Source organism: Cryptomeria japonica, chromosome 4 (genome assembly GCF_030272615.1).
Source record: "Cryptomeria japonica chromosome 4, Sugi_1.0, whole genome shotgun sequence".
Taxonomy (NCBI): domain Eukaryota; kingdom Viridiplantae; phylum Streptophyta; class Pinopsida; order Cupressales; family Cupressaceae; genus Cryptomeria; species Cryptomeria japonica.
This window is the reverse complement of record NC_081408.1, coordinates 389,757,661-389,777,468: the sequence shown is the minus strand read 5'-3', so window position 1 is coordinate 389,777,468 and position 19,808 is coordinate 389,757,661. Positions and strand designations below refer to the sequence as shown.

The window sequence follows — 19,808 nt, the reverse complement described above, 5'->3', positions numbered from 1 at the left end:
TACACATTGCTGGGCAATTGCTAATTATACATCTGATGATCACACATTAGTAGGAGATCACTAATTATACAATCTATCAGATCTAGATAATGTTCAACAGTCAAAAGTCCACGTCGAAATGACTCTAACCAATTAGTAGATTATCGTACGTAGATTATTTAGGCCATGTATCTTACTTAGCAAACAGTGGAAAGTTTATTATAAAAACACAAAAAGATTAAATTAGGCCATTTCATATTATATCTAGCACCCAGTATAAGAGATTTGCAGAGGAAATAAACACTTATATTTTCCATAGTCTGTTTGATGCTTATCTTGGAAGCTAAAAGCTATGAGCTTGCATATTTGGCTGGATGATATATTCTGTATCACCATTTCCTAGAAACTATTAGCAACCAAATAAACTACTGGTGGAAATACCAAGGCTTTCGTTTTGATGGTAGGACAGAATTTGGTGAGTAAAAGATTAAGCAACTACTTCAGCATTTGCCTGGAAGCATATCTGCGTTCCAAGTTATCCACACTACAAAAGATTTCAACTTCGAAAGGATGTGCAGTATTCTGTCTCGTTCATAGTTAGCATCAACCGTCTGCATCCTCCGGTATTTAGACCAGCTCCATTTGGTTACATGATAATCTACAAATGTAGCTCAACAAGTAGTTTTCCAAGGAAAAGACTGGAAAATACGATACAAAAAGGACGACTCCAATGCAAATTATTTGACAACACTCAAAGCTGCCAAACTAAAGAACAAAGAAAGTGGCCAGAATACAATATTACATGGATATTACACTCTCCCAAACGGAGAAAGAGGAGGATCAGATACACGGCTTGCAAAAAATATATCATGGTTGTTAGGCATACTTAATGGAATATCATCCTCTGGGGTTGATATCGCTTGACTTAATGTCTTTCCTTGCTTTGCACGAGGAGGGTGTGATGATCTACAGCAAGGCCTTTCTATTTGAGCCTCCTTAGAAAACATGAGTGGTTCTCGACTGTGCAGCGTGGCAACGCCAATAGAGAAAGCTTGCAAAGCTGACAATTGTGGATGGAATCTAAGCAAATACAGTCCATCGTGAACAACATCCAAGCTCAGAGCAAGCGTCCCTTGATTAGCCTGCAATACATGTTTTTACACATAAGTTACATTTCATTATGGCATTAAGCAAAACCGTTCTCACCAAATATCAAGTTCTTAAGGAAAAGAAACACAACAGAAACGGACTATAAAAGAACAGGAAATATCTAATCAGGTTGAGAAAATAACATGTGCAAACCATCAAACAATAAGATTCAGTTAACACGGTTCAGTCATTTACCCGAACAATCCTTTCTGATGAACTGTTCTTGTTTGGATTTTGATTCTCAAGTATAGTTAATGGACAACCTAAATCCCACCCACCACAATCACAGCTTCCACCAGACCGCCATCTTTCAATCAGAGGTGAAGGCCCACCAGAGTTGGTCGACGGCTGGCTATGTATGCCTGCTGGAATTATGACAGTCACACCTGTATGTCCTTGAGCTCCGCAGCTTGAGTGGATGTCTGAACTTTCTGACGACCCATATTCAAATGAGCATCTTTCTGAATTCAGGCATGAATTCTCCGTTGATATATTACCAAATTCCATTGGACTGACGCTTGATTTGAGAGAGTGACAATGACTATAATCATCAAATTCGGGAGGCAAATTCATTGGATAGTCAAAATAAGTATCTGTACTTGAACCACCTAAGTTTTTTGCAAGAAATTTCAGACCCCAGCCCCCAAATTCATTTGAGGCAGCATCCTCTCCCTGCCCACCCTTCACACTTCCTCTCCACTCTAATGGAACTTTAATTACTAAAGCCGCCAACTCAAGATCAGGGGAAAATGGACTAGAAAGAATCACATTGGAATTTAAAATATTCGACTCTGTGTGTGTGGCCTGAATAGTATTTCTGCCTTCAGATCTGGATCTCATTGAATTAGATTGACATGGCTCCCGAAAATTTTGTCTGGAAGGATACCCCAGCGCATGCATTTCAGTTTTCCTGTCTAAGTGTACAAGGTCTCTGGGGAGTATGCTTTCCATGGTATCCCCTGGCATCGATGTAGAGGATGTTGTGGAAACCGGTGATGAATTGGACAATGGCATATCTGAGGAAACTTCTGGGTGGCCAACCTGGGAAGGAGAAAAAGAGCTGTTTTCTGTATATTCTGTTCGCACTATTGGGTTTGAGTTTATATTGCCTTTTTTTGAACCAAATAAAACAAACTCAGTTTCCACTATATGCTCAACATTGCCATGACCATTCAACTTGGAGCATAAGGAACTGGACACCTTCATATTTGCCACAAGATCAGGTATGTGATTATCCTTTCTCCCCCAGTTACCCCATCCGGACTTATTTCTTTTCTTGTCAGTACTTTTCCCAGAATGAAATGAGTACATCCAATCAAAATCTCTTCCTTCAGAATTATCTTTCCATGTCTTGGCTGCCAGAATTTCATCAGACTCGTTGCGAGAAAATGTGAAATAGGGAAAGCCACTCTTGTACTTAAAGTGTAGAAGGCCCTGTAAGATTGGAGGATGAGCAGGTGGAGCTGACATACTCGAACAAGAAATACCAGTTTCTAATGCAGATTGAGATAATTTTTCTGAGATCTTTTCATGTTTTGGTCTGGGACTACTGCATCTGCTTCTTGATATATGTAGGGAGTGCTTGCCAGAAATATCATTTTCTGAAGCTATAAATGCCTGACAATCTGACGAGATTGACCTCACACTGGAATTTCTTAATGTTATATGACTCGCTCTAGAAAAACCCTGTGCGAGAGACTTTCTCAGAGATTTATTTGCTCCAATGCCTCCTTTGGAATTTAATACATCAGCACCATGATCATGATGCAATGAGTTACTTTGCAGAAACGTGCAGGAAGATACATCAATCGGATGCCTTTCCCTTGATTTGACAATAGGGTCTATCCACCTTCTTAAAGGGCTCACTGCAGACTTCTTACATCCTTTACAACCATCTTTAGATAGAGTGCAATCACTAGAGCATGTAGCTGACCTGACTGAAAAGGATTTTGGTGTCATGAAAGCAGTTAAATGGTCATTAATTGCTCGATCCGTACTCCCATTTAAACTGAAGCTTTTAGCTCTTCTGTTTTTATAATTTCTTGAAGCAACAACAGGGAATTCATTTGTAACCACTGTTTCAGGCAGATGCTGGTCAGAAAATGCTGCTGCTATTTTTACCGGTACATCAGCATCCTTATTCCTTGGCTGCAATTCATTACGGATTGCAGATTGTGATTTACGAAATGAAACATCATTAGCATCAGTTCTCAGATGAATAGAATTTCTTGAAATATCTCGAAGCTTGCTGTCTACAGGACACACAAAACTCTTTGCTAAAATGGATTCTTGAGGGTCCTGAAAGATGCGGCCATAGTCATCCAAGCAAATTGAATTTCGCTCACATTCAGGTGATACAGAAATATTTGGATCCACTTTCTGCGGTGATAGATCATGAGGATAAGCAGCAAATTTACCTCTACAGGAAGGATCCTCTGTCCAAATATTACCCTCATCAGCATGTGCAGCAGGCAGTTCTTCCAAACAGTCAACAAAGTGGATATTTATGTCATCCTCTAAGCTGGCCACTTGATTTGATCCAGTGATTCCCAAAGATCTTGAATTTTCACCAGTCTTTAGGGATACATCTTCCAAATTTAGTGAAACCTCTGAGCATGTTTCTGGTGAACGATCTCTAGCTGAAAAGAAACCAGGGGTAGCAGGACCACTAACCCATTGTTCCTTAGGAAGCTCAAAAACAAAATTGCTACTTTGTTCAGTTTTTGACCCATTAATCCCACTATCACTTCTCATTGCTGAGCCTGAAAAACATGCCTGATTTGGAGCTTTATGACCCGAGTATGAAAGCTTATTTTCTAATGAACATATATCATTTGGGACATCCACTTTTGAACCTTGGGAATCAACCACCTTCCTCTGAAGAAGCTTTAAGTCCAAGTACTCATAATGTTTACCCTCACAATCTGTTTTGATTTGAGCATTTGGAAAACTTTGCTTTGAACCATGCCTCGAGCCTTCCACGCATGATGGATACCTTTCTTGACCATTGGTTGGTGAAGATAAGTAGCTTAAACCATGCAAGTTAGTTGAAGAAACAGAGGACGAATTCAAATATGTATGCAAAGAACTAGAAGGTGACATTTCTCTTTTAGCTGAAGAGCTATGATCACTTCTGCAAGAGAAAGAGGAGGATCCCAAGGTTGAGAAGGATGAAGAGGTATCACTTCCAGAAGGAGAATGAAAACTTCTCTGCCCTCTTCCTCTGTTACGATTCCACTTTTCCAAAAGACTCCAATCCAGTACACCAAATCTCAGGGCTCTCTCCTGGAATGATTCTCCTTTCTCTGTTTGTTGAAGGTAATGAGGCAAATTTGACATGTTATGTATTAAATCTTCAGTCTCCAGCTTCTTGTCTTTTACCATGCTATTTAAATACATAGTTGAAGATTCCTCGCTAACTAGATCATCATTCTCTCCTTTCTGTTGTTCACGTATATGACTCATTGCATGTCTCTGGGAACAGTTTAGCACATCTAAATCTTTTTCTGATATGGAATTGCTTCCGCTATCCAGCTTGCCTTCACCTTTGGGTCCTTTTGAAGCTCCTTGCCAAAATTTCCTATGTGAGCTTGAACTATGATAAACAGATGTTCTCCTCAATTCTAAGAAATATTCATCATCTGTCTTAGAATGCATTACCTTAGATGATGCATTTTCACACGAACACTTGAAATAATGATCATCCACATTACACTCTGAAACAATATCGGTGGGACATTCTTTTAGATTATCTCCCTTTACTGTGAGCTTCTTGTAAGAGTTCCCACTATTATTATCTAGATGAGTATGTCCCATCATTACACATACTTCTCAGACATTGCTGGTAACATTCCCAACTCCAATGTTGATAGGTATCGTTTGCTTGTTAAAAACAGATCCATTCAAAGTCATACAAGTCACAAGATATGACTATAGCAGATTTTCTTTACAATTCAAATATATGACCTGGAGATTGATGCCTGAAAATTAAAACCGAAATTCATCAGATACAGCAAATATCATTTCCAATTAAATAATTCAGTCATAGCATACAGAGTTAGAAAAGAAAATTCAAGCAATGCAAATATTACTTTTAACACCTCCCAGTGGGATGATGTGGCTAGATATATGCAGATCCTCAAAAATAGTATTCTTATACATAATGAGCATATAATGAGCAAAATTAAATGTAACGATACTTCATTTATTACATTATAATGATGTATGTTTTATGTCTAAAAGTTTGAAAGATACTTCAAGCAAAATCTTGTGCCATTATCTTTAAAAGCTTAGCTTGATGAGAAGTTGAAACTTCTGTACAAATATTGATGTATGCACTAATCAACATGGGATCCACAGTAAAATAGTTGTTAATACAAATGAATGACAGATTAATTTATCATCTCCACTCACAGGATTTTTTAAGCTTATAATAAACATGATAAAAACCGTTCCTACAAGTAAAAAGTCTCCTTTCTATACTTGGAAGAGCATCTATATGCAACTGAACGAGTCTGGAAACTGATGCCTACACCAGCAAGGGGCAATGATTGGATCTTTTTGTGAGAAGTTTCCATTCAGAACACAAGAATGTTTCTTCAAAGATGGGGTAGAATAGTTGCTATGGTGAGGAAGACGAAGGAAAAACAGATTCACAGTTATTTTTCATAATTCTCAACAAGAGCTCCAACAAATTGGAAACAATTCAGATATTTCAATGATCATAAAACAACAGAAGCTCGGACTATTAAGGAGAAGATGCACTGGATGACAAGTGGTGATATTCCATCAAATTTTTATTTTCAATATTCGTTGAGAATTGGAAAGGTCTGAAGGGACCCTCCAGAATAGAAGACAAATCCTGCAATTTTTCCAGGATAATATCATAAATCTTTACTACTGTTGGTAAGGACCCTTTACTGTACATTCATAGACCTCATCAAACAGGTAGACACAGAAAAATAAAGATGTTAAAAAAAACTATGCAAATGAATAATTGGTACATGTCAGTATCATTCGACATATTCACAAGGTTTTGAATTTCAAAAAGAAAAATGGTTGGTTGCTGACAGTCCGTTAGTGGTTGTTATAAATATTAAAATTCTAGCAAAAGTCCACTGCTAGAAGAATTGGTCATATTACTTGTCTGGTCAAATATATTAAGCTCGAATGGTAAAAGTATTGGGGCTTTTATAACAGACCTCCAGGTTCCATCCCAGGGAACATCAAAAACTGTTGAAAGCAGTAAAATACCGCCTCCAACTCATTAGGGGCCACATGTAACCCGACAGACAAGGTCGGGTGTCCTGGGTGACTCTACTGGAAGAGATATGCCTCAGTCTTGTGATTTTACCAAATCAAACATTCACAAACACAAATGCCAAATGATCACTGAAGTGGCTAGAAAAGGAGTAATCTGGTTTTATAAAGGCATATTTATGAGTTTTTATTGGGGTCGCATCCCCAGGGCTTTAGTTTTTTCTCACATTCCCAAATCTAGGAACATTTAGGGGATGGGGTACACAGGGAAAAACATCCTATCCATATCCCCCAATTTTGAATTTTTTAGGGAAAATTCCCGGAACATCTCCACAAAGAGGGGGACATTTCCGAGGATGTCCCCTTTCTGCAGGGACAGCCTACCATTACCTGACATCCCTGTCGACATCCTGGGAACATTAGGGCATCCCTTGCCCCTGTAAAACTCAAACATAAAAAAGCTAATAAAAATAAAAAACTAATCCTTTATGGAAGATCCACAAGGCCCAACAACATTAAAATTGTTATTTCACTCCCAAAAACCGCAGCCCACATTGATTTAATGTTTTCATCATTTGTCATTTAAAATGTTACAATTTAAAAAAGGAAAACACCACTAGGAGGTCCGTGTGGCATCAAAGGTCATAATTTGGGCTAAATGATAGCGGTAGCTCCATAATCTTTTGAGGAACACTACCTCTCAACCCTATTGGGGGCTCCCACGCATAATCCCCCACTCTGGTTTCAAAAGCAAAAAATTAAAGTTTGCTTTGCGCTACACCAGATGAATAATGAAACAGCATTTTTATCCTAAGTTTGGCCCAATTAGACCCCAAGTAATTGAATTCCATTTACACTTTTCATTTGCCAAGTGACAAGTCAATCCTGATTATAAGAAATGCTTCTATGATGTGAACTGCCACGGGGCTAGATTTACCCGTGCGGCACTGACAATCTTTTCAGTACTTGTCCGCAAGATCCAAGCACTTCCAAGACCTCGGACTACGCCTGTTAGCACTCCCAAGCTCCAGAACCTGCACACACACTTGCACAACAACGCACAATCTTGCATAGCGGAAATCTTTACACAATGAACACAATACTGGGGCAAATAGATAGCTTTATTGATATGAAGAAATGGCCCCCGGCCCGGTCTACAATCAATTCCAACTATATTGTTTGTCACTACCCCGAGTACTTCCCAAGCACCCGATTACAAGTTCCTGCCCCTGGATTCACACCTACTCTTGAAACACTGGTATTGATCACACTGCACCTCGCCCCTGGCTATAGCTTCTCACGTATACTCCAAATCCACAAAGAGCCTGTTTCCTTCGGAACTCGATCTGGCGCACCACGGACTCTCTCGTGAGCTAGCAATGACTTACCCAGTACACGACCCAGGCCCCCTCCTTGAACGGGGACTCCAAGTCACACTACTTTCTCTAATGCTTCTACTCACACCACTGCTCTGCAATCACTCTGAACACCTTTGCTCGCTGGAATGTTGTTTTGGTCCTCCTTGGATTTCTCCACCATGAACCTTCGCCTATAGAAAGTAAAGCGCACTGTAGAAACGCTCTCTCGTGAACAGCGGGGTACTCTACTTCCCCCTATATAAGTTTTTCGTCCAGTTCTCACACAACTGTAGCTTGGCATTAACCATTTGTCAATCACCAAAACTTCCACCTACTGAGAATCGGATGGGGACTTACACCCCAGAAGCCTACTGACCTCCTCGAGACAGCAACCCCTTACATCCTCCCCCACCTAAAATAGGCAACGTCCTCGACATCAGCAACACAATCTCGGACTCGTGCTGTTGAGGCCCCCAACTTTGTTTGCACTTAGACGGGGAGGTTGGAGTTCCGATCCAAGAACTCCAAAAGCTTGGCTTCATATTTCTAGAGGTTCTCAGCCTTCTCCCAAGTTGCCTCTTCTCGGGACTGGCCCTGCCAATGAACTAAGAACTCCCTCCACCTCTTGTTTCCAAATCATCTCTCCTTTATAGCAATCACTTCCTCTGCTTCTAATCCCGGCCTGTCCTTGACAAATGCTGGTCCTCAGGTTGGTATGTTCCTGTTGTTATCCTCTTTATCCTGATGATACGGACGGAGTTGACTGACATGGAAAACATTGTGACCTCTAAGATGAGCTGGCAACTTCAGCTTATATGCAACTTTCCCAATCCGCTCTGCGAATGTGAATGGTCCATCAGATCTGCAACCAAGTGTTGCACTCAACCCCTTGGGTGGTTTAAACTGAACTGGGTCCATCCTGAGAAAGACCTTGTCACCAACTTTGAACTCCACGTTGCTCCTCCCTGAGTCTGCATAATGCTTCATTCTTTCTGCGGCCTTGACCAAGTTATGCCTTGTATGATCCACTCGATCTTGCCACTCCTTCAATCTATCCTTTGCATCTAGACAGTCCCCGACATATCCACTCGCCACCGTATGAGGAGTTAGTGGTTGTTGTCCTGTAGCCAATTCAAAAGGTGAATACTGACTCGATGCACTCTTCTGCATGTCGTAACTAAATTGTGCTGGGTCCAACAACTTAGGCCAGTTGGATTGGTCCGACCAAACCAAGTACCTGAGATAGTCCTCCAGAATCCCATTGATCCTCTCGGTCTGTCCATCTGTCTCCGGGTGATGACTCGTCAACATGAGCAGCTTTGTCCTAATTAACTTGAACATCTCCTTCCAGAAGTTGTTGGTAAAGTGAGCATCATACTCAATGGAACACCCCAATACTTCACAACATTCCTAAAGAAGTAGTCAGCAGCGTCCTCGGCTCTACACGGTACAAATACGGCATACTTCGAGAACCTGTCAACCACGACCATGATGCTACTGTACCGTCCACTTCCGGCAACACTATGATGAAATCCATACTCACGCTTGCCCATGGTCTCACTGGTACGAGTAAGGGCTGCAACAATCCTCCCGGAGGCTTTGTTACCACCTTACCTTGTTGACATATAAGACAACTCCTAATATACTCATCCACATCCTTCCTCATATTCTGCCAGTAGAAGCCTCTCTCGACCAATGCATGGGTTCTCTTTTGTCCTGGATGGCCTACCCATAGACCATCGTGACATTCATTGAGAACTTCCCTCCTCACATTCTTCCACTTCGGAAGGTAAACTCGATCCTGGGTGAACAACAACAATCCATCCTTGATACTGAACTTTCGAGTCCTACCCTCCTTTGCCTGTTTGTACAGCTCTACTGCCTGAAGATCCATCAGATAACCCTCCTTGATGGACTGCAACACCTCGCTAGATAGTTCCACTCGGCTAGCCCCGAGCCTTGCCTCCTAGTCCCCTTCAATAGCAGCTAACTGTCCCTTCCTGCTTAGAGCATCTGCTACAACATTCTTCTTTCCTGGGTTGTAGAGGATCTCAAAATCAAACTCTGCCAAGAACTCTTGCCACCTGGCTTGCTTTGGAGTCAACTTCGCCTGAGTCTTGAAATAAGTTGAGGAAACATTGTCTGTCTTCACCACAAACTGTGTCCCCAAGAGATAGTGCCTCCAAGTTCGAAGACAATGAATGATCCCAGTCATTTCCTTCTCATGGGTAGGGTAATTCCTCTCCCTATCCTACAACTTTCTCGACTCGTAAGCCACTGGATGTCCATCTTGCATCAACACCCCTCCAACTGCAAAGTTTGAAGCATCGCTTTGAACCTCGAATGGCCTCATGAAATCAGGCAATGCCAACACTGGCACCGATGTGAGTCTCTCCTAGAGTGTCTCAAAGGTTGTCTGACACTTGTCTGACCACTTCAACTTCCGGTCCTTCTTTAGAAGTTTTGTTAAGGGCGCAGCACATCCGGAAAACCCTTCAACAAACCTCCTGTAGTAATTCACCAGACCAAGAAATGACCTCACTTCATGTACATTCTACAAAGGTTCCCAATCCCAGATTGCTCTTAGCTTCTCTGGATCTGGACAAATGAATCCTTTCCCAATGATATGCCCCAAGAAGTGCACCTCTTCTTGAGAAAACGCACATTTTTCCTTCTTGACAAAGATCTTGTGCTCTCGGAGCAACTGAAATACCTCTGCCAAGTGTTGCTTGTGCTCCTCCATGTTCTTGTTGTAAACCAGTATATTATCCAAATACACCGCCACAGACTTATCCAACATAGGTCGGAACACATCGTTCATGAGTGTGCAAAATGTTGCTGGTGCATTGCATAGCCCGAATGGCATCACCATGAACTCGTATGACCCATATCTGGTCACACATGCACCCTTCTCTTCATCTCTTGCTGCAATCCTCACTTGATAGTAGCCCTGCTTAAGATCAAGTTTGTTGAAGACCTTTGCCCCAGACAAACAGTCAAAACAGTCAACAATAAGAGGTAGGGGATACTTGTTCTTGATGGTTAACTTGTTTAGGGCCCTGAAGTCGATACATAACCTCAATGTTCCATCTTTCTTCTTTTAAAACAACACCGGCGCCCCATAGGGAGAACAGGATGGTTTGATGTAACCCGCCTCAAGCAGCTCCTCTATCTGCCTCTTCAATTCTACCATCTCTGAACCAGATAACATGTACAAAGCCTGTGTGGGTGGCTTCACCCCTGGTACCATTTCTATCTTGTGATCTACAGTTCTTCTCGTTGGGAGTTGAGCGGGTAGCTTGAGTGGCATTGTGTCCTCAAACTCCAAAATGACTTCCTCTACTTCGGGTGGAATGGGTGTCTCCTACACATCCTCCAGTTCATCCCACCCTCCAAGTAGCGCTACTAGAAACATCGGTTCCTTGTCATGCTTCTTAGTCGCCTTTTTCATTCCTAATGTTAAAACCATCGGAGCCTTCCCAGATTTTCATCTCTCTGTCATCTTCACCATGCATGTCTGCTTAGGATCCAAAAACACCAACGAATCCAGGTGAGGAATTATCGCAACCTTGCCGATCTTCAAGAACTCCTGACCCAATATCAACTCAAAATCATCCATCTCGATCACTGTCAGATCCATGCGACCCTGCCACGAGCCGACTTTCAGTGGTATGTCTCGGACTATACCATGTATCTTCTTGAATGGGGAATTCACTGCCTTGAAAAAGCATGCATCCGCCTGCACCTTCAACCCCAAATCTCGAACTCTCCCGGCTGAGATAAAGTTGTGAGTGGCTCCTGAATCCACCATAGCCACTGTGTACTTCCCACTCATTTGAGCCTCCACATAACACAACTTGTTTCGGTTCTCAGGATCGACAGTCGTGGCCTTAGGCTGCTTGGTGGCATTGACTACACTCAAACGCTGGATCACACCCATTGTTGCAATCTGACCATCTTGGTCTGCTGCCATCTGTGTAGAGTTCAACCTCTATCGCTGCGGACATTCTCTCGCCCAATGTTCTGAGCCACCACAGATGAAGCACCCACACCCTCTCCTGTCATTCTTTGACTCGGCATCTTTTGAACCCTTACTTGAACCTTTGCTATTTGAGGACTTTCCTCTCCCACTCTGTTTACTGCTTGAAGAATCCCCCTTCCCCTTAGACTTTCCCTTCATCCTTGGGTTAGAACTGTTTCTTGTCCTTCCTCGGGGGGTGGGATCCACTTGGGGCACCCTGTGCCTTCAGCAGATCTTTGTAGTCAACCAGCCGATCCGCGACTGAAATGGCCTCTTCGACATCTAGGACCTTTAGCTTTTGGAGCTCATTCTGAGCGCACGGAGCCAGACCTTTCAAGAAGTGATATAGCTTAAGATCTTGGTCCATATTTGGAAATTCCAACATAAGAACCCAGAAAGCTTTGATGTAATCTCTGATCTTCCTTGTTTGCTTCGGGTCTGAAAGCTGTTTGAAGGAGGTCCAACATGCATTCTCTGGCTTGAACTACTCCTTGAGTGCATCCCGCAACTCTTCCCATGTGTCTACCTTAACTACCGGCCTACCAGCCTCCATATCCTGAAGTCTGGCCCTCCACCAAAGCTTAGCCGCTCCAATGAGGAATCCTATGGCCGTCTCCACTTTTTCTTCATCTGTCAATCCCCTCATGGATTTCAGGTACCTTCCCATGTCAAAGAAGAAATTCTTCACCTTGTCATCTCGGTCACCCTCGTACTTTTCAAGTGGCGACACCCTGGGTCCCTTGGCAATCCCTGCTTGAGAGACACAACTTTTGACAAATTCGATCTCTAGGAGTGCCTTCTTCAACTCATCTTCGAGCCTTGCTCTCTCTATCTATTCCTGACCATACAGGACCTGGAGATCCTTGATATCTCCTTCAGCTAAGTCCAATCATCCTTCTATAGCTTCTATGCGCTTCGGTAAAACCGCGTCTTCCAAAGACTCCAAGCAGTTGTCTAGGTCATTAAGCCTATCCTTTTAGTCTTCAAGGTGGCATTCCTTTCATTTACATGACCACAGGGTGAGCGCTGCTCTCCTTCTGACTCCCTGTCAGCATCCCCGCCCCTTGGCATGACTACTGAAAAACTGAACTCACTTAGTGTGCTAGCTTGGGGGTATCAAAACCTTGTGCTCTGATACCAACTGTCACGGGGCTAGATTTACCCGTGCAGCACCGACAATCTTTTCGGTACTTGTCCGCGAGATCCAAGCACTTCCAAGACCTCGAACTACGCCTGTTAGCACTCCCAAGCTCCAAAACCTACACACACACTTGCACAACAACGCACAATCTTGCACAGCGGAAATCTTTACACAGTGAACACAATACTGGGGCAAAAAGATAGCTTTATTGATATGAAGAAATGGCCCCCGTCCCGGTCTACAATCAATTCCAACTATGTTGTTGGTCACTACCCCAAGTACTTCCCAAGCACCCGATTACAAGTTCCCGCCCCTGGATTCACGCCTCTCTTTTATTTTCTTTTTTTTATTATGGGCAGGTACATTATCGTTTTAAATGCATGCATAATGCTACTCATTGCTTTAATTTCTATTTTGCAGGTCTCCAAGATGGAGCACATTTCAAGAGATCAAGTGCAAAGGTAGAATCTTCATCCATATCAGTATCCTTTTATGACTATTTGCGCATTTACTTTCATGTTGGCTGTTTGGATTTACTTTGAAATGCATTTTCATGATAGTTCACTTGCAAGTCAAAGTGGCAGAAAAATGTAATGGTGAAAAAAGCATACCTCACTCTTTTTGTGTTTGCTTTGAACTCACTTTGCCTCGGTTAACGTTTATTAAATAACAAGCATACAAATGATGCATTTTAAGTTAACAGTGGGCACACAACTTAAGCCTTATTTGTTCCTATCTGCATTTATTCCCAAGGTGGCAAGGACCAGTTCAAACCTTCAATTTTCCCCTCTCCTACCCCAAGTTAGATCCCAAGCCTTGCAAAAATGGCCCATTAACTTTTAAAATTCAAATTCAAATATCAGGCCAACTACCTCTCTTTGTGACTAATGTGTGCCAACCCAAGGCACAAATGCATTGCATTTTGACCCTTGGTGTTGTATTTAAAAGAGTTACCCTAGATCAGTTTAGATATCACCTAGATCCAATCACTAGATGCTAGACATCATTTTTAGAGCTATCAATAGTTATTTGCACCCATTATTAGGGAGCATTTATTAGAAAATCTGCATTGTGCAAGCATTTAGGGTATCCTGCATGATTGAGAATGTTGTCCTTGATCTTTTATCTAGACATTAATGATTAAATCAATGCCTTACATGATTTGACATAACAGATGTCATTATCCCTGCCAAGTGCAAACCAGCAAACACCGAATAACCATTTTTAATGTGAGGGTATGCTGGGGACATAAAGACAGGCTGAGTTGAAAACAACATTTTGAAAGTTTGTAGAAATTGGATCCACCATCTGAAATCATATTCACAAGACATGTAACACTGTTGCACATAATCCTAGGTGTGGGTGATAAATGTAATGATATTTTATACTATCATTACCTAAATACAATAGAAGTTGAACCGCCATCTTGAAGATGAAGTGATCAGTCATGTCATGTTGATAAAGATGTAATTTATAATCCTAAGTGCCTTTTCATTGCTCAACAAAAATATATTAGTGAAATTCTAAGCACATTGGGAATGAATGTCAGACTGTAAAATAAACTCCTATGGAGCAATCTTTGAAGTTGAGTTCAGATGCTACTGCAGAACTTCTGGATGCAACTGAATACAGATAACTTGTTGGAAGTCTAATACATGTAAAAACAAGAGGACCGGACATTGCTTTTGTTGTTGGAGTCATCTCTAGATTCATGCAACAATGTAGACAAAATCATTGGGTAGTTGCAATGTGAGTGCTTTGACAGCTCAAGGGAATTTAGAACTATGGCCTAAAATACTCCAGGGCACAAGACTTCAAGTTAGTTGGTTATTCAGATTCAGACTATGCAGGCAACTTGGAAAAAGGTATCAGAGAAGCAATCAACGCCCATTTTCTCATCAGTCAAAGCAAAATATGTAGCAGCTTCCAAGGAAACAAGAGAAATTTTAGAGCCCAAAAGGATTATTGAAGATTTGCAGGTGAAACAAGTTTCTACTTTCTTCAAAGCTCACGTGGTCAACAACTGTTCCACAATCAGAATGGCAAGCAAGCTAGTTTTTCATGACATAATAAAGCCATCAACACAAAGTTCCATTTGATTTGGCATCATGTGATAGGTGGTAACATATAGCTAAAATATTGTCCACCGGCAGAATATGGAATAGCCAGCTGAAATCCTGACCCAAGCACTTGGGAAAGAAAATTTTGAAAAATTTAAACCCATGCTTGGGCCCACAATAGCCCCTGTGGATTAAGGAGGGATGTAGCACTATTGTACATAATCCTAGGTATAAATAATAAGTGTAATAATAATTATTAATATCTTATATAAGTATTACTAAATACTAGAAGTTGAACATTCATCTTGAAGATGAACTGAAAGGTTATTTCATTTTGATAGATACGTACTTCATAACACATACTGAAGTTGATGAGAACTGAGTTTCACTCTCTTATTCTCAAATTCATTTGCAATCAGTCCACTTCCTGGCCTGACAAGCCAGAGGTCAAATCCGCAGTTGCGGAAGTGACCCAAGGTGACAAGTGAGACATTTTCTGATTCTGTACCATTCGTGTAATCATCGTTCACATCTCTGCATGGTTGGCAAATCATATTGTCATCTGTCACAGTATTTCTAAGTACCATTATTTTACTTTCTGAAATATTTAATTTAGTATATTTATTACAGCAACAGCTCTTTTAATCTAAGTAGATTCTGGACGTTTATGTTATCATTATTTACCTAAATTTATGTAAAAGGGATTTTACAGTCCCTTTCACATTCTCATGCCTTAAATCTTGCATAGCAGTCAAGCAAAAGCTGTCTGAAGGTAGTCAAGCAAACCTAGTCTGCCCGCCTATAGACAACCTTTGCTTGGAAAACATTTGCCAAGGGTCAGTAAACTATCTATACTATTACTGTGGTGCATTCCATCAAAGTTGTCGCTAAATGAAATGTTATGGTCACTCATTGCCAGTAAGTTGTCTCTAATATTTATGTGTCCCTTTATGTAAAACTGCCTCAAAGTTGTCACCCCGACAAAGGCCCATGATGAAACTTTAAAGCTTGAAATGTGCATCATAAGTCCATTTCTGATGCTTAAGGGTTTTCTGTCTGTTAGGCTTACGAGTTTGATCGTGCAGTGCAATCCTATTAGCACTTGGGGAAAGTGCACTTTTATTGGTTGTCAGGAGAAAAAAGTTTAGAATCAATGAAATTACGCTGCTGTTGACCCTAACGCAGCAGAAAATTGAAGCTGGTCCCAAGAAATATAGCTTCTGAATGATAACATACTTCAATGGACTCGTAAAAATAAAGTAATATATGGCTACAGCCCAACATGGTGAAGTCCACCCATTATATAAAGGCCTCTGCTAGACGAGGATTCTATATCTCAAACATACTAGCCCTACGCGCCAAAAAAAGGGTTAGAATGGAAGAGGCAAAAGTAGTCTGCTTCTACTCACACCCACGTACATTTCTTCCAAACAAAGAAAAAGGATGAACTAACAAATAAAGTAATATATGTGTTGATTAATGGGCAGAAAGTGGGCAATCCACAAGTTATTTGTTATTTGGAGTTTTGGGATGCCTCAAATAATCAATAATGTGCACGCTGTTTAAACTGTTCCAGATTAATGGTAAAATTCCTGTATTAAATGTACAAGTAAGAAGTACCTGGTGCAAGTGTAAGGCATGGCATGGCATTACTCTTGTGAGCTGATCTGATCCAGTAAAGCAAACAGAGAGAGGAGAACTGCCTCTCTCTCTCTCTCACATCAATAAGCATATTATACTTTGTGGCTGTTCCAAATGTGAAGAATGTATCACTCTCCTGCAAATGCAGGAAGATTTAGATAAATAAAAATGAGTAGCATGGCTTCCTCCCGCCTCGATTTTAGCTCTGCCCTGATATCTGTCTGGTATAAGACGTACACCCAAAGCAAATTTACTAACCACTGGTTAAATGCTTAGAGCCAAAGGGAAACTAGACGAGTTAAAAAATAATAATAGGTTGGTGTTACCTACCTGTAGCCTTCCCTCGCTTGCTTTATCTATTTGGCCCCATCCTCCCTGCCACGTACAAATTCCTCTTCTTTCTCCTCTGTCTTTTGCTGAGTCAAAAGCATATAAAGAATGCCCCATGTACGATGCCCTTCAAGCCTCTACCCCAGCGACATCTACATTAATCAATTAATTAACCAGGTTTCAATATGCTCCCGTCACTTTTTTCAACTTTTTCTACTATTGGAAAATGACAACCAGTTGAAATGAAACCATATTGTTCCCCTGTTTCCGTGGATGGGATTGAAGTATGTTGATGGCAATTCATAGGGAATTTGAATCTTGAAAGCACCATCATGAAGATAGCCGTATGGGAGAAAGAAACAAGGGAGTTTTAGCAAAAAGGGGCTCAAATGATAAAAGGTGTTGAGTGAAGATTGAAGCTCTAAATTTAAAGATGATTAGTGTTTTTTTTTCAAAGAATAGAATGTAATGTCTAAATTTTATTATGAATAAACTTGAGATGAATATTTTTCCCTATTCTTTCTTATATTAACAAATATAGAAAAGACATAAAAGATATATGTTTGTGAGAGTGTAAAAAGGGAAAAGATAAATGGTCTAAGGAAAAGATAAATGGCACAAACTTCTATACAACACATTTTTCAACAATAGAAGAAAATCAATAAATATGGCATCTAAAAAGTGTCATTTTTAGAATAACTCATTTAGCAAAGATACTTGTTGTAGAGATGAAGGGCAATGCATTCATGATTTAATTTACTTTAATCAATTCAATAAAAATATGAGGTAAAGAAAGAGGAATAATCATATGTGTAATTTAAATTACATTTTTTTTTGTTACACTATCAAGCTCATTACATTGTAGAAGATTTTTTTTTATGAAGGATTTATCATCTTCTTTAGCTAAGTGTCAAGGACTAAGCGGGTATCCATTCCACCAAATTCGTTTGGGGCATGATCTCGGCCTCATCCCTTATGATGTTGAAGCCTCGCAATTAGCAAAACTTGATTCCTAATGGGCTCATTAAGAACCTTTTAACTTCACTAGTAGACCAAAGGTCCATTGATGAATATTATTTTCAATGATAATCTTTCAAGTAAAGCATAGGACAAGGAAGGATGTTTTAAGAATGCAAGGAGTTGCATTTCATCATACATCATTTGTCATTTACTTTAAGTAGATTCAGTAAGACAAAATGTTTGCTCTCAATTTCTATGACTAAACAAGTGAATGACTTCTTTTGTCCTTAAGCACATATATTTTAAAAAGGGATGTGGGGGGAGGAGTGGAGAAACATAGATCTTCATGGTGCTATATATTTCATGATATACTACTGCACAATAACCATAAAGTGGGCATATCAAGTGTTAAGTCAATAAATATAAGTATTTCATTTTTTCTCTTATTTTGATACAATTCAATCAAACATAATTAATTAGTAAACAGCTACAAATGTCATTAACTCTCATTAGCAATGGATACATCCCTCTTTTCAACACAAACGCACTCTCAATATTACATTTGGCATACCATAGGAACATAAATATTCCATCAAAACTATCTAGAATGAAATAAAATAAAATGGAAACATGTCACCTACCCAAAAAATGTGAACCACAAAATTTCATGCTTTGACAAGAATGATTAAGTCGTATGAATCCCTAACAAACATAATGATCAACTCAAGATATGATCCAATAAACATATATCACAAACAAGAAATGGTTAGGTAGAGTTGTTGGAACATTCAATTTTCTAGGGAGGTCCTTAGGGTTTTTCTACTATGTCTTTTGCTAAAAAGCCTCAACCATTTTAGTTTTGGCCCATTGTATATTTGTTATTGTAGCTTTTTTGTCTTGTATTAATTGGCTTATCTAGTGTAATAACTTTAGTATTATAATTAATGCCCTTGAGGGTCATGGTTTTATTGGTCCCTTGTCTCATTCACTGGTGTGTGCCATGATAATTGTTTGTTTTCTTAAAGCTTCTTGGTTGTAGGCATTTGATTGAATTATGCAACACTCTTATTGATAGAATGTGTTATTTATATACATGGTGGCATCCAATGTGAGGGTAGAACTAATATTTTGATGCCCTATGAATCATTCTTATAACCACAATTGTGTATGCATCCATTCAACTACTACAACTATAAGGTCCACCATTATGGCCTGATTTGAATTATGTCATTTCAAATAATGTATACTTCTTGACCAAATGAAGGAGATCTAATGTCACAAAATTTATTGAGATTCATTTTTTATTATTTTATTAAACTATGATGTAGCTTGTAATCAATGCAGCTAGTTCATTTGAATTGTAGGTGATATCTAACAAATGAGATCCTAGCCTAGGGATGCAAACTAAGATCTCAAATCTCCATGGCATCACTAGAACATGAATAGGATCGACTATAGTCCCAATAAGAAAACTAAGCACTTGAATTAATGTTCCTTAGTTGCAATGGGTTTGAGATTGTGCATTGTGTGTGAATAAACTAGGTACAATGATAGTAAATTGACAAAATTCAATATAAATAGTAAGGTATAGAATAATAAACTAGCATAGAAGCTCAAATATGGAAATAAGATGTAGAGAAGAACGTGTAGCTACAATTTGGAGCCGAAAATGTTAGACTGTGGAGAAAGATAACCTAGTCCTAAGGGTATCCAAACTGACACAATGGTTTAGAAATGCACTCAAGTGGTCTTGTAAATTTGTTTCCTAGAATCTCAACCAAAAAGTGTTATACATTGGAGCAATTCAACATAGTCTAAGGGTTTTCATCTTTTCAAAGTTTAAGATTGTTTGTCATTGTCTACTCTATATAATTTTGTAACTCTTTGTTGTCATATTTGTACTTGCAACA

The 19,808-nt window shown here is 40.0% G+C and overlaps 1 protein-coding gene across 3 annotated transcripts; it reads right to left on the bottom strand.

The window, feature by feature from the left end:
• Positions 1-215: 215 nt before the first annotated feature.
• LOC131074655 (uncharacterized) lies at positions 216-17,183 on the bottom strand. Of its 3 annotated transcripts, none has more exons than XM_058011315.2 (4): positions 16,939-17,183; positions 16,588-16,829; positions 1,324-5,108; positions 216-1,121 (listed from the first exon to the last, which is right to left on the bottom strand). In XM_058011315.2, exons 3-4 carry the CDS (start codon positions 4,945-4,947, stop codon positions 789-791), a joined length of 3,957 nt encoding a protein of 1,318 aa, XP_057867298.2. In that variant the 5' UTR covers positions 4,948-5,108; positions 16,588-16,829; positions 16,939-17,183; the 3' UTR covers positions 216-788. The 3 variants fall into 3 exon arrangements, with proteins under 3 accessions (XP_057867298.2, XP_057867300.2, XP_059075822.1); XM_058011317.2 differs by having other exon boundaries at positions 16,588-16,744; XM_059219839.1 differs by lacking the exon at positions 16,939-17,183 and having other exon boundaries at positions 16,588-16,912.
• Between the last annotated feature and the right edge of the window lie 2,625 nt (positions 17,184-19,808).

Coding starts and splice junctions, on each gene's coding strand:
- LOC131074655 (XM_058011315.2), bottom strand. CDS start 4,947: ATGATGGGACATACTCATCTAGATAATAATAGTGGGAACTCTTACAAG. Junction 1,122..1,323: donor CATCAGAAAGGATTGTTCGG/GTAAATGACTGA, acceptor CATGTATTGCAG/GCTAATCAAGGGACGCTTGC.